Source organism: Hyaena hyaena, unplaced genomic scaffold, assembly GCF_003009895.1.
Source record: "Hyaena hyaena isolate Hyena2069 unplaced genomic scaffold, ASM300989v1 scaffold_124, whole genome shotgun sequence".
Taxonomy (NCBI): Eukaryota; Metazoa; Chordata; class Mammalia; order Carnivora; family Hyaenidae; genus Hyaena; species Hyaena hyaena.
In genome coordinates this window covers 1,170,071-1,185,716 of record NW_024080755.1, presented here as the reverse complement: position 1 = coordinate 1,185,716, position 15,646 = coordinate 1,170,071, and the positions used below count along the sequence as shown (strand labels likewise).

Genomic DNA, 15,646 nt, shown 5'->3' with positions numbered 1-15,646 from the left:
TGCAGCAGAGGTAACAGGCCGGGACCGCGGCCAACGAGAGGGGGGATGGGCGCATCGGAAGGTAACGGGAGGCTCGGGAATCGAGAAGAACACGCCGCCCCATCTACGCCCGGCCTCCTTATCCTTAACGGGTGGCCCCCGCCCCCCCGGAGCAGGCCCGCGGCTCGCGAAGTGACAGCCACGTGGCTCGCGGGGGAATGGAATGTTGGCGTGGGGGGCGGGGCTGGAAGGGCGCCCGGGAGGTGAAGAGGGACCCGAGTACGCGCGCCCGGGCGCCGGCTGCCAGGCGACGCCGCCGGGAGCGAGCACGCCCCTGACGACACGCGCCGTTCGGCCAATGAGCGCGGGCCGGAGGGAGTGCCGGGCCGCCCCCTCCGTCCCGCCGCCGCCGTGGCCGCCGCCGCCGCCACAGCAGCCGCCTCCGGGAGCGTCGGAGGAGTCGCTGGTCGCCGCCGCGGGCCGGAGCCGCCGGACGAGGCCCGGGGAGCCGCTCGCGCTGACCCCGCCGCCCGATGTCCTCAAGATGGAGGCAGCGGGGGCGGCGACATGAAGAGAGCGGCGCTGTGGGCGCGGGAGCGGGGGCCCGGGCGGCCCGGGCGGAGGCGGTGCCGGGATGGGGCTGCTGCTCATGATTCTGGCGTCGGCCGTGCTGGGCTCCTTACTCACGCTGCTCACCCAGTTCTTGCTGCTGTACCGCAGACAGCCCGAGCCGCCGCCGGACGAGGCGGCCCGCGCGCGCGACGGCTTCCGCTACATCAAGCCGGTGCCGGGCCTGTCGCTGCGGGAGTACCTTTATGGCGGCGGCGGGGCTGAGGAGCCCTCCGGCGGGTCCCCCGAGGGCGGCGCGACCCCGGCCCCCGAGACCCCCGCCCCGCCGACGCGGGAGACCTGCTACTTCCTCAACGCCACCATCCTGTTCCTGTTCCGGGAGCTGCGGGACACCGCGCTGGCCCGCCGCTGGGTCACCAAGAAGATCAAGGTGGAGTTCGAGGAGCTGCTGCAGACCAAGACGGCCGGGCGCCTGCTGGAGGGGCTGAGCCTGCGGGACGTTTTCCTGGGCGATACCGTGCCCTTCATCAAGACCATCCGGCTCCTGCGGCCGGTGGTGCCCTCGGCCGGCGAAGAGCCGGACGGCCCGGAGGGGGAGGTGCTGCCCGCCGCCTCCCCCGAGGAGCTGGCCTTCGAGGCGGAGGTGGAGTACAACGGGGGCTTCCACCTGGCCATCGACGTGAACCTGGTCTTCGGCAAGTCGGCCTACCTGTTCGTCAAGCTGTCCCGCGTGGTGGGGAGGCTGCGCTTCGTCTTCACTCGCGTGCCCTTCACCCACTGGTTCTTCTCCTTCGTGGAGGACCCGCTGATCGACTTCGAGGTGCGCTCCCAGTTTGAAGGGCGGCCTATGCCCCAGCTCACCTCCATCATCGTCAACCAGCTCAAGAAGATCATCAAGCGCAAGCACACTCTGCCGAGTTACAAGATCAGGTGAGGGGGAGAGGGCGGGGGAAGGACGCCGGCACGGGTTGGTGGGGGGTGGGGGCAGCTGCCGGGGATCCGGGCCTGGGCGGGAGGCCGCCGCCTGCGTGGGACGAGAAGGGCAGAGGCTTATCCCCAGCTCCTGCTCTTCCGGGGATCTCCCCAACCCTGGCTGGGCAGGACCCTAGATCAAGGCAAGTGGTGCGCCCGTCTCTGCCCCTGGAGTGCAGGAGTGTGAGCCAGAGCCCTGCCCGCGTGTTGGTGGGCCGCCCAGGGGGCTGACAGCGTGCGGAGAAGCCGCATATTGAAAGTGGAAGGGCGGCCCCCCTAATCCCCTCCCCCCCCCCCCAGTCGGCTTTGGGACTGTTGAGAAACTCCCTCTATTGTGGCTTCTGCATCGAGGGCAGTTTTGCAGCATCACCTTGGCCACGTTGAGAAATTGTTCCTGGACACAAAGTACGGGGGAGAGGAGTGTGCCGCTAGCCGGAGGCTGTTACATTTTGCGACTGCAGGCCACTTTTGCAATGGCGCTTTGGCAACTTTCAGGGCAGAGGTGTGGTGTGTGTTGTAAAGGAATACATTACCGCAGCAACTTGAAAACCAGTTGAGGCCCTATACCCAGTGTAGCTAGCTCCCTGTAGATTTGGCGTTAATGCCACCCGCCCCCTTTGGAGGGGGCTCTGTAACGCAGACCTAGACTCTGCGCCTCTCCTGTCAACTCTGGATGTTAAGTTTTGCCAACAGCACCTGAGGTCGCCTTGCTGAAGGAATTTGAAGGATAGCGATTTTAGCCTTTTAAAGCTCTCCTGGATCCAGTGGCTTCATTTGATGTAGTATCCTCTTCTGATTGATGGGCAAGGAAGTTTTGTAGGAGTAGGGGATTCATCTACTCTGGTTTGTTGGAGCAGAAAGGGTCGTACATGGCTTTTCTAAATCAGCTGTCCTCTACTTTGCTGTTCATGAAAATGTTTGACTCTTGGATTTTGTCCTTTCTCGTAAAACTGTGTCCATCTGGTATTTGCCTTACCTAGTGCCTTTTAGTGGAAGTTGCATATTTCTGGTTCACTAATTTTCTTGCACGGTGTCAAGCAACAGTGACCCAGGTAATCCAGAGATATTTTATGTGTGGGTTTGATATGGGTTATTGACTTGTGTGTGTGGCACATACAGCTCCCTAATTATGTTTTGTTTAGGCTTACAGCCCAGAGTGACAGCTTAAAACTGTTGACTGGCAGGAGACATTTACTTTGTCATGGAAATATTTCCATAGATCTGCACAGGGTGGCGAGCTGGTGGTTCACTGTGTCTGATTTCCTATTCTGTGAAGTAGAATGTACTTTATGAAACCAACTCTTTAACTCTGGAATGTAAGTGGCTAAATTATAAATGAGTTCTAGTGTTTAACCAGTGAGGTGTTTATTTATAGCAGTGTGTTGCTAAGAAAGCCTTGAGATAAAGTCACAGATTTTGGTATTCTATCTCAACTTCAATTCTGATGTGTTTTGGGTAACTTTCAGATAATAAAATTTGACTAAGTTATTGTTTGGGGGTTATTTGCAGATTAGCCAGTGGCAATGAGGTTGGATATCATTTTAGTTTTTTTTTTTTTAATATGAACTTGGAATTCAGTTAAATCTGAAGGAAATTACGAATAGCAGTTATGGAGACCTTAGTAGGTTTATTGCTTTGAAGGCACTTCATCATCTGTATCCTTGAATAGCATCACCACCTAATGTACGGCAAACTTACTGTATTGCTTTCACTTACTGTATCTGAAGGGATTCTTTAAAAACATAGCATGTGTTTGGTTATAGATGAGAGTTCCAGTTTTAAACCTTATACTTTAAATGATCAGCTTCAGAAATGTACACATTCGCACTCTTTGTATCAGAAGGCATTTCAGTGGTCAGTCAGTAAATACTGCACAGGACAAATCACTCACTGCACTTGTACACCTACCATGTGCTTATCGTTGTTTTAAGTGTTAGGGCTTCAATACTGAACAGCCTTAACCCTCATGGAGCCTAAAGTTTAAAGAGCACTTAATTAGCAGTACTTAATATGACTTAACTAGAATGTGCTCAGTGGGAGTTGGGGTTTGAAGTAACAGCAGCTGATTTTAGTTTAGTAAAAGAAAATAATAGAAGTGTGAGGATGGAAAGGGCTACTTTAGAAAGTGTTGAGTTCTCTTGTCTATGTAGCTCTTCTGCCAGAAGTATTTTAAACTACTGAGGTTGTGGAGCGGATTCAAATTTCAGTTAAGAGAATGAATTAAAAGACATTTAGAATGTATCACAATTCTCACAAGGAGAAGTAAAGTAGCTAGTGTTTACCCTTTTATACAGATGATGGAGAAGTGCTGTAAGAAGTTAAACTTGCTTAAAGTCACACAGCTGTCAGGTAGGGAAACCCAGCCCTCATAAAGACAGAACTGCCTCTTTCCTTCAACTCTGTCATCTTGTTCTTAAGGTATTGTGTTTTGTGGGGTTTTTTTAGTATGCTATCAAGATAACATATGTGGAGGTACCTTTACAAATTAACCGAGAACTCAGAGAAGAATGTAACTACAGATTTTTTTTTACTTAAATTGGAATTTTTTTTTAAAGTTTATTTTTGAGAGAGAGAGAGAGACAGAGAGCTGGTGTGCACACGTGGGAGGGGCAAACAAAGAGGGACAGTGAGAATCCCAAGCAGGCTCCCAGCGATCATGACCTGAGTGGAAATCAAGAGTCAGACGCTCTGCTGACTGAGCCACCCAGGCACTCCTCTTAAATGGGATGTTCGATTAAATTGGATGTTTGAGAGCAGATCTTCAAAAAGGTTAAATCTTTGGGTGCTGCTGCACATAGTATTTCTACTTTAATCCCTTCTAATTTTTAATCTATTTTGTTTCCAAAAAGAAGGTCTGCTGTTTTATCCCTTAGAGCCATCTAATCTACTTAGAGCTAAAGCAGTAAAGAATATTGTATTGAGTCTTAAGACCCTTTGGCACTTTTATAGCAGACATCCTTGCCAATTAACATTATAGTCACTTCCCCCCTCCTTTATCTGTTTTTCCATTTCATGTTGCTGAAGTGAAGGTGGCCCACCAGGAATGCCAGTTCCTAATGTCTCAATCTAGAGATTCAAAGTTTAGATGGTCACTAGATTATAAGGATTGCTATGATTAACCCTTCATTTTACCCGACTAACACAGTTTGTAAAACATTATAATATTTTTTAAAAGATGAGTTATATGTATACATTTTCTACATATTTCTACATTTTCTAGTTTTACTGATATAATTCTAAATTCATTTCCCTCAAATGTTCATTGTTTTGATTTTTTTCCCCTAAAATGTATACTTTACAATAGTAAATTAAAGTAGTAGTACTTTTTTAAAAATTAGTCCAAAAATTAGTCTTCAGGAGAGAAAGATTACCACCAATATTTCTGACTACATGGAGAATCCGTCTTCAGCACGAAATCTGAGTGATAATCAGGGGAGTTTAGAATTTGGGGGTCAAACAGTTGAGATTCTTCCTGATGCTTTTGTTCCTCAAGTATTATTGCTGTGTCTTAGCACTAGTTGCAGACTAAAAGGCCAAATTCAGTTTGCAGGTGCTTTTTATTCGGCCTCACTGTATTTTTGTTTCTTGATTGCCAGTATTTAAAAATGGAAGATTTTGGGGGCCCCTGGGTGGCTCAGCTGGTTAAGCGTCCAACTTTGCCCCCGGTCATGAGTTTGAGCCCCATGCTGGGCTCTCTCCTGTCAGCACAGAGCCCTCTTCGGGTCCTCTGTCCCCCTTGCTCCGTCTCTGCCCCTCACCATTCTCAAAAATAAATAAACATTGAATAAGAATAAAAATAAAAATGGATTTCTGGCTTCTCTTAGGAAACTGTGGAAGGTCTTGTTACACCTGGCCTGCATTCCTTCTAGCAGTAACAGGATGGGGAGAGAGGTCTGGGAGCAGCTGCAGGAAGTTCTTATGTTTAGTCTTTAGTCCCCGCCCACTTGCTAATGGTACTTGCCTGGCATCTTGTGAATTTGACTCTCCCTAAAGCGAGCAATACTGTTCATAATCAGTGAAAATGGGAAGAGTTAATAGCTGGATAGTAAAAGGTGATTATTTTTACCCTTCTTTAAACATTATTATCTTTCAAGGGACTTTTATGGAGCAATTTTATTTTATAAAGGGCATTGATATGTTAAATTAAAAAAAAATCATTCTACCAGAAACTTTTAAAAAACACATGGAGCATTTTCTGTTTGTGCAGGACAGTGATAGTAAGTACATAGTGGCTGCTTTTCACTGGAGTTTGGTGGGTTTTTGCTTTAGTGTGGAATAGGTGATTAACTATGGAAGCATATACTTCTCTGATGTGCAAATAAGGGGACATCTACTTAGTGATATTTGAATTTAGTGAATGCATGTGGAGCAGTTATTTGGGGGAAAACTTCACTCTTCAAGTTCATGGAATATCTTCTGAACATGACTGTTTTTGTCATAACTGTTCTGTTCTTTTACTCCTGAAAAGCATTCTGCTATATATTTGTGGAAATTTTTCAAATGTTCCTACTGACTAGAGACCAAAGGACCGGCCTGTATTTAGTTAAGTAGAGCTTTTTAGCATGTTTATATTTACCTATATCTTCCCTAAAAATACCATTAATTTCAGAGGACTAAATTAGGTTTGGCCTGGAAAGCCTCATACTGTGTAATGTGGTTTGTAATTGAATTTCTTTTTCGTTTGTCTTCTGAGATGAAGAAAAACATATACGCTTACTGTTAATTATAACATTTTCATTTTACTGGTTATTTGAGGAAAAGATGGTTTTGAGTAATCATGTCTTAAAAACTTTCAAAGTAAATTCACTGAAAGCTGACAAAATCATTTGTAAGGTGTAATGTCCTGTATTTATTCACTTTTTCTTTCATACTTTTTCTCTATATGGACAACTTTTAAAAGGTGTCTGAGGCTAGAAAATAACTTGAAAATAGCTTAGTGATTGTAAGAATCATAGTTTTACTTAATATCAATTAGTAGGAAATATAGCCTTTGATTCTTGGGGAAAGTACAGACAAGGACATTATTGTATCACTCTAGCTGCTCTGGAATAATGATGTAGTAGCTAATTATCTATTGTGCTTTTTCTTTTACTGCTGCTCAGATGAATATTTCTATATAAATAGAATTGAAGAACTGTTGTCTTAGATAAATAAAATTATTTCTAAAATACTTAATTTTCAGGGATGCATGGGTGGCTGAATCAGTTAAGTGTCCGACTTCGGCTCAAGCCATGATAATCATGGTCCATGAGTTTGAGCTCTATGCTGACAGCTGAGAGCCTAGAGCCAGCTTTCGATTCTGTGTCTTCCTCTCTCTCTGTGCCCCTCTCCCACTCACTCTCTCAAAGATAAACAAACATTGGGGTGCCTGGGTGGCTCAGTTGGTTTAAGTGTCTGACTTTGGTTCAGGTTTGTGGGTTCAAGCCCTGCGTCGGGCTCTGTGCTGACGGCTCAGAGCCTGCAGCCTGCTCTGGATTCTGTGTCCCCCTCTCTCTCTGCCCCACCCCCACTTGCATTCTGTCTCTCAAAAATGAATAAACGTTAAAAAAAATTTTTTTTTAAATAAATAAACATTAAAAAAATTAAAATACTTATTTTCAGTAACTGTTTCCTGAAGACTGTCCTGCCTTTATATGTGGTGAAGGATAAAAATGATTATAACATTGTTAGTTGGTTAGTGTTTCTGGAGAAAACAAAGAACAGTGGAAGCTCATTATAATGGCATTTTGGATATATTTGAAACCTTCAGTTTTGTGAGGAAGGGGAGGGATCAGTGTCTCTGCTGATGACTTTGTGCTGTATAATATTTTGTGACCTTAATGTCCTTGGTATGACTAAGTATACTCCAGTTAATGCTGGTTTTACTTCTTGCAAGTTGGGTTTTCTTAAGCTTCTTTGAATTATTGTGATCTAGGCATTTATAACTATTTAGATGGAAAATAATGTATTGATAAATGTTTGCTCTAGAAATTTGATTCACACACTGAAGGGAGAAGAGTAATTATGAGGAGACTGCTAGTCTCGTCAGTCACGTGCAGGTTTGCTGGCTGACCAGGAAAACTCCGATTGGTTCCTGGAAATAGAGCGGATCATTATAAAGTAGATTGTATGGGAGGAGCTTGCCTGCTGATCAAATACTTAATATTGACTTACAAATGCTATTAATGACCATCATATGAGGCAGAGGCAAGAGTCATAAAATCATTTTGCTAAACTCTATGCCAGGTATTGTGTGGGCAGTTCCATTCACTTGCTGCCTCACTTACTAGTTAAAACTACTTTATGGGAGAGTTTAGTATCTCATTTTTTACATATGTGGATGCTTGAGACTTAAGAGGGGATTAGTGACTTTCTTGAAGTCCGGGGCGGGGGAGGGGGAAGAAGCCTGGACTCCCAAAGGCCATGCTGGGTGATTTCTGCAGAGATCTCTAAAAGAAGCTGGCGTTTGGCCTGTGAGTTAAGAATGGTTTCTACATTGTAAACTTCACATTGAAGTTTGTTCAAAGAAGACTATGAGACAGACCATATGCACCCACAGATTCTAAAATAAAAACTCTCTGGCTCTTTATTTTAAAAAAGTTTGCTCTAAACTCTTAAAAAAATACTTATAAAACAAGACAAGAATTATGCTTTAAATGCCTACAGAGAAGGAGCAGATGTACATATATGTTGAAAAGTGCTTTTAAGCCTTTTTTTGAGGGTTTTATTTTTTTGGAAAGCTAATGAGAACTGTGGCTCTCTGAGGAAAAATGCTTAAACAGATTTTTGTTTATGAAATTTATAGTCCCCTCAAAACCTGTCTAGAGTCCTTAGATTCCAGGTTGAGTTGTAAGCACAAACAGGTACAACTTTGTTGCTATAAGTATAACAAACTATAAACATTAAGCACTTTAATAACTTTGTTGGCCTTCTTAGAAGGCATATAGGAGTCATATGGTTCAGACATTCTTGAAAAACTTCTTTTTAATGAATATAATTTATTGTCAAATTGGCTTACATACGACATCCATTGCTCATCCCAACAAGTGCCCTCCTCCATGCGCATCTCCCATTTTCCCCTCTCTCCTGCTATCCAACCTTAGTTTGTTCTGTGTGTTTAAGAGTCTCTTCTGGTTTGTCTCCCTCCCTCTCTGTAACTATTTTTCCCCCTTCCTTCCCCCATGGTCTTCTGTTAAGTTTTTCAAGATCCGCATATGACTGAAAACATATGATATCTGTCTTTCTCTGACTGACTGACTTCACTCAGCATCATACCTTCCAGTTCCATCCATGTTGCTGCAAATGGCATGATTTCATTCTTTCTCATTGCCAAGTAGTATTCCATTGTATATTTTAACTACATTTTTTTTATCCATTCATCTGTTGATGGACATTTAGGCTCTTTCCATAATTTGGCTATTGTTGAAAGTGCTGCTGTGAACATTGGGGTACATGTGCCCTTATGCATCAGCACTCCTGTATCCCTTGGGTAAATTTCTAGCAGTGCTGTTGCTGGGTCGTAAGGTAGGTCTGTTTTGAATTTTTTGAGGAACCGCCACACTGTTTTCCAGAGCAGCTGCACCAGTTTGCATTCCCACCAACAGTGCAGGTGGGTTCCTGTTTCTCCACATCCTCGCCAGCATCTGTAGTCTCCTGATTTGTTCATTTTAGCCACTCTGACCAGTGTGGGGTGGTATCTCAGTGTGGCTTTGTTTTGTATTTCTCTGATGATGAGTGATGTTGTGCATATTTTCATGTGTCGGCCATCTGGATGTCGTCTTTGGAAAAATGTCTGTGCATGTCTTTTGCCCATTTCTTCACTGGATTGTTTTTTGGGTGTTGAGTTTGGTAAGTTCTTTGTAGATTTTGGATACTAGCTCCTTATTCGATATGTCATTTGCAAATATCTTTTCCCATTCTGTTGGTTGCCTTTTGGTTTTGTTGATTGTTTCCTTTGCAGTGCAGAAGCTTTTTATTTGAAGCTTTTTTTTTTTTTGAGGTCCCAGTAGTTCATTTTTGCTTTTAATTTCATTGCCTTTGGATATGTGTTGAGTAAGAATTGCTGCAGCTGAGGTCAAAGAGGTTGTTACATTTCCTAAAAAAACTTCTATCCAAGAAAGTGTAACCGGCCTCTTTTTTTTTCTCCTCATAGTAAAATTCCGTATGGCAGCTGAGACTTTTTGAATCAGTTATTCAGTAAGAATATCTGACATTTCAAGTTAAAGTTTCTGCCACTCAATACCATGTTTAGAAGTTAAATACTGACGTTACAATTCTTCCCTATCACATTCTTATTTTCTCAGAACAGTGTCACCAGGAAACAAGGGCTGTTAAATCCCTTTGTTCCATCTCTGGGGTCCTGGGACTTAGCAGCACTTTTGGCCTGGCGTCAGAGCACATTATCCTTCACTAGAGCTGAAGCAACCACCTAGTTATTAGTAGAAGTTTTACAGAAGTTTAGTTTGAAAATATTTCTTGCCAAATTGCCAAGACTTGCATAAAACCACATACTTACTGTAGTTGTAGGGAAGAAGGAAGTATAGGTGTTAATTACCTACCTTCAGATGAGTAGAACCGCAGGTGGTAAGTAGAGACTGCCACTACTATGGAATTATTTTATTCTTTTGAGTTGAGGCCATAGAGAAGTACTTAAGTTGTCTGTTCCAGTCCATAGAGCTTTGGGGTGATGTGTGCCTGTCTGACTTTAGCACTCTCCTAAGCAAGAGCCTTCTCTTTCCTTGTTTCAGTTTTCATATCTGTAAAATGGAAATGGAAATAGTATCTATCTAATTGGAGATATGAAATGTCACATATAGGACACCTGCTGAATAAACATATCTTCCATTTGGTAACCAAGTGAATATATACATTTATTGATTATCCCGTATCTGTCAGATATTTTACTAGAGATATGTCAGACATTTACTAGGTAACACATTAAACTTTTTCCCCTTTCAAAGGTATGTATGGGACTAACTCATTCACCACTTTATTTCACTCCTGGCCGTGTCTCCAGCTCTGACCTTATCTTCTGTAACTCTTCCTTTCACTGAGTCTGTTCTGGCCTCCTGGCTCTCCTCACATCCAACCATGTGCCCATCATCAGGGCTTTCCTGGTTTGTCTTCAGGAATGTTTTTCCCACAGATGGCCAAAGAGCTCACAACATCATTTTTCTTGTCCCTGCCTCAGTATCGTCTTTTGACCATCCCATATAAAAAAGCACATTAGCCCTTTAAATGCAGAACTTTTTTTGTGTGTACAAACTTTTTATTGACGTGTATGAGTGTGTGTGTGTTTGTGTGTATGTGTGTATAGATAGAAACTGTCCAGATCCTAAGTGTATGCTTGATAGATTTTCACAAAGTGAACTCAGCTATGTAACTGAAGTGCTGGAATTTTGAGTTCAGTCTAAAGAATTCTGTGGGCGCATGGGTGGCTCAGCCGGTTGAGCATCTGACATCAGCTCAGGTCATGATCTCACGGTCCACGAGTTCAAGCCCCACATCGGGCTCTGTGCTGACAGCTCAGAGCCTGGAGCCAGCTTCAGATTCTGTCTCTCCCTCTCTCTGTTCTCCTCCCCAACGCATGCTCTGTCTCCCTCTCAAAAAAAAAAAAATTTTTTTTTTTAAAAAAGAATTCTGTATCCTTTGAGTTTCTTAAACAGATGTACAGAACATACTTTAACCTTTTCTTTTTAAATGGTGGAAGGTTGTCATTATAAACACAGGCTGCTACTTTGTAACCTAAATTCTGATTGTAGAATCAGTATTGAAGAGGAGTGTCTCCTCTCTTTACACACACACACACACACACACACACACTCCATACTACATCACACCACACATGCACACAAATTTTGCTGATTAAAGTCTCCAGCAGTTCACAATTCCGAGTTGAGGTCTGTTGGGCACCTATTTCCACATGCAAACAAAAACAAAACCTGAACATGTTTGCAACCTTTTCTGACACTCCAGAAGCTGTGACGTTTAATTTCATAGTCTTGGGAAAGGTCACTATAGATGAACTGTAAATGGTCCTTTCCTTTGACTGATAAAGAATAACAAAACCGATTTTCACTGGTCTGGTGCTTAATTTTTTCATGAAACCAGCAGACTCCTTTCGAACATGTCTTTCTTCTCTAATCAGCGCATTGGGTATTTATGCCCATGAATTCTTCATGTATTGTCTGGAGAATGGAGGTGGTGATATGGTCAGTGGAGTATTGAGATGTGTGTTCTTTGGTTTGCCTTTCTTTGAGAAAAGAGCTAGAAAATGTTCCATTGCCCAGCATAATTCATTCTTGTTGGTATATACTTAAAAACAAGGATACTATGCTTAGCCCAATAAAACGTTTTGATTGGGTGTTTTGCTTTGTATTAAGTACCTATGTGCATACTTGGTTCATTGGCAAGGTGCATGACAGTCAAACAGGTATTTGTGACCTCGGATGTTTAGAAGCTGTTTCTCTTAGAATCAAGTCTCATATCCTATATAATCTGCAATTATAAGTGACTATTGTTTTTTGCTGTGAAATCTTAAATAGTAACAATGACATTATTTAGTAGCTGGCTACAAGAATGTATATTTGAAAGAATAACTGTGCTCTGTTCTTAGATACAGCTGTTTCATTTAGGCATTAATATCTTCTAAATAGTGTATCTGGTGTTTGTGTTACACGCTTGCTCTCCTTTTCACACAATAGCCTTTCATGTGTACTAGATTATACTCCTACTCATTACTAAAGATGATTGTGGTTGTCATTGCTGACTACACAGTCTTGCTACCTTAGTTATTTGGTCAAGCAAATTAATAATTTAGAGCTTTTAGTTCTGTGAAACTTGGTGTGGCTGAAGTAAGAGCCCTTCTATTATAGCTAATTTCACTGAATGATAATCGTTTTTATAATGCACCAAAAACCTTATTTGGTTCTTACTATTAGGTATAATCTGTAAGATTTAGGACAGATGATGTTTGGTCTTTTCTAATATTTGGAAAAGTTGCTAGTTCTCAGTAGTTAACTTTGGGTTTTAATCAGGACTAAATTGCAAATGGTTAACATAGGAAGAATTTAAATGCTTGTAGCAAACTATGTGTCCTTCATTAACTAATACTGGAGTAGTAGATAGTACTTCAGGTATTCTGAAAATAGTGAGGTGTAAGGAGAAAATTCCTGATAGCCTTAGTCTGTAATAAAGCCCATGAATACAGTTTGTCTAAATTTTAGTAAATTATTTATTTAAAATATTTGAGTAGGTTATTCAAAATGTTTGGGATTCCTAATGCTGTAGATTTAGGGTTTGGACTCCATTATTCTGAAAATCATGCGAGTCAAAAGCCTTTATTAGACCAGACTCTCTGGTATTACCTGTTGGAGCCTTGGGGATACTCTGTGCTCGTAAGGTTTCTCTGGAAAGTAGCTCAGCCTCTTTGCCCTGAAACAGGATGAGAGGACTGGGAACTTCTGTTTTATTTCTGAAATTATTGTTGATTTGTTGACTTTGTGTATCCTTCAGCAAGTCTTACAACTTGTTATTTTAAGACTGAATGAAAATTAGAGTTGTTAAAATTTTTAGAAAAAATTATGTAATTATGAGGTGGCATTATTATTCACTGATCAGTTATTTCTGCAGAGGTCTCACGTACAGATTTCTCTCAAATATACAGGTACAAATCATCTTTCTAAATTTTTTTAATGTTTTATTTATTTCTGAGAGAGAGAAGCAGCGTGAGTGGGAGGGTCAGAGAGAGAGAGGGAGACACAGAATCTGAAGCAGGCTCCAGGCTCTGAGCTGTCAGCACAGAGCCCGACACGAGGCTCAAACCCACGAACTGTGAGATCATGACCTGAGCCGAAGGCAGACGGTTAACCAACTGAGCCACCCAGGTGCACCTAAATCATCTTAAAAATATTTAATAAGTAAAAAAAAAAAATTTAATAAGTTCCAACTTTGGGTAAGGGAAGCATGGATACTGATAATATTGAAACCATTTATACATCAGAATATGCTTTGCTACTTTTATTTGGAAAGAGAAAATTAGGAGAAAGCTAAACAGTTATAACCTTAAAGTATTTACTTTCTCCTCGTTTCTCTTGTTTAGATCTTTTGCTATTCTTCATGTTTTGAATGAAGTTTTTGTCTGTTTGATACATCTAAGAAGATCTGACCTCTGTTTTATATACTTAATTGTTCATGTTTTTATCAGAGTAGAGAGGTGATAATTTTGCTTTAAGATGTTTTTGCTTCATCCACTAGACTTAAGAAGGATTCAGTTTACCCCATAAATGTTTGATACTATCTTTGTCCAGGGCACTATACATTGCAGAGAGAATTAGTGGTAAGAGGGAATAACTAAAACAATCCTTCCTTCAATTTTTTTCCCAAAAACATGGAGTCTAAAGAACACCCTACTAAAGAACGAATGGGCCAATCAGGCAATTAGAGAAGAAATTAAAAAATATATGGAAACAAATGAAAATGAAAATACAACAATCCAAACTCTATGGGATGCGGCAAAGGCAGTCCTAAGAGGAAAGTACATTGCACTCCAGGCCTATGTCAAGAAATTAGAAAAAGTGCAAGTGCAAAATCTAACAGCTCGCCTAAAGCAACTAGAGGGAGAGTGACAAGAGCGCCTCAAACCTAGTAGAAGAAGAGAACTAGTAAAAATCATGGCAGAAATTAATAATATAAAATCCAAAGAAACAGTTGAACAGATCAATGAAACCAAAAGTTGGTTTTTTGAAAAAATAAACAAAATTGACAAACCTCTAGCCAGGCTTCTCAAAAAGAAAAGAGAGAGCACCCAAATAGACAAAATCATGAATGAAAATGGACTTATTACAACCAACCCCTCAGAAATACAAACAATAGGGAATACTATGAAAAATTATATGCCAACAAATTGGACAACTTAGAAGAAATGGACAAATTCCTAAACACACACTCACTACCAAAATTCACACGGGAAGATATAGAAAACCTGAACAGACCCATCACTAGTGAGGAAATCGAATCAGTTATCAAAAAATCTCGCAACAAATAAGAGCCTTGAGCCAGATGGCTTCCCTGGGGAATTCTACCAGACATTTAAAACAGAATTAATACCCATTCTTCTCAAACTATTCCAAAAAATAGAAATCGAAGAAAAACTTCCAGACTCATGAAGCTAGCATCACTTTAATTCCCAAGCCAGACAGAGACCCAGCAAAAAAAAGAGAACTACAGGCCAATATCCTTGATGAATACGGATGCAGAAATCCTCAACAAGATACTTGCAAATTGAATTCAACAGCACATAAAAAGAATTATCCACCAAGATCAAGTGGGATTCATTCCTGGGTGACAGGGTTGGTTGGTTCAGTATTCACAAATCAATGATACATCACATCAACAAAAGAAGAGGTAGAAACCATATGATTAGATGCAGAAAAAGCATTTGACAAAATACAACATCCCTTCTTAATAAAGACCCTCGAGAAAGTTGGGATAGAAGGAACTTCCTTAAACATCATCAAAGCCATCTATGAGAAACCCTCAGCCAACATCATCCTCAATGGGGAAAAACTGAGAGCTTTCCCCCTGAGATCAGGAACATGACCGGGATGTCCACTCTCATTACTGTTGTTTCACATAGTCCTGGAATTCCTAGCATCAGCCATCAGACAACAAAAGGAAATAAAAGGCATCGGAATTGGCAAAGAAGAAGTCAGACTTTCCCTTTTTGCAGACGACATGATACTCTACACGGAAGACCCGACAGACTCCACCAGAAGCCTACTAGAACTGATCCAAGAACTCAGCAAAGTTGTAGGGTACAAAATCAATGTACAGAAATTGGTTGCATTTTTATACACCAACAATGAAGCAACAGAAAGAGAAATCAAGAAACTGATCCCATTCACAATTGCACAAAAAAAAAAAACATAAAATACCTAGGAATAAACCTAACCAAGGATGTAAGAGATCTGTATGATGAAAACTATAGAAAATTTATGAAGGAAATTGAAGAAGACACAAAGAAATGGCAAAACATTCCATGCTCATGGATTGGAAGAATAAATATAGTTAAAATGTCATTACTGCCCAAAGCAATCTACACATTCAATGCAATCCCAATCAGAATTGCACCAGCATTCTTCTCAAA

The 15,646-nt window shown here is 41.8% G+C and overlaps 1 protein-coding gene across 1 annotated transcript in view; it reads left to right on the top strand.

Moving 5' to 3' along the window:
* Nucleotides 1-405: 405 nt before the first annotated feature.
* The window catches only part of PDZD8 (PDZ domain containing 8), a 93,955-nt gene continuing 78,714 nt past the window's right edge, over nt 406-15,646 (top strand). The window contains exon 1 of the mRNA XM_039237345.1: nt 406-1,479. Coding sequence (XP_039093276.1) covers nt 614-1,479 — 866 coding nt within the window. The 5' untranslated portion in view covers nt 406-613. The remainder of the gene's footprint in view (nt 1,480-15,646) is intronic.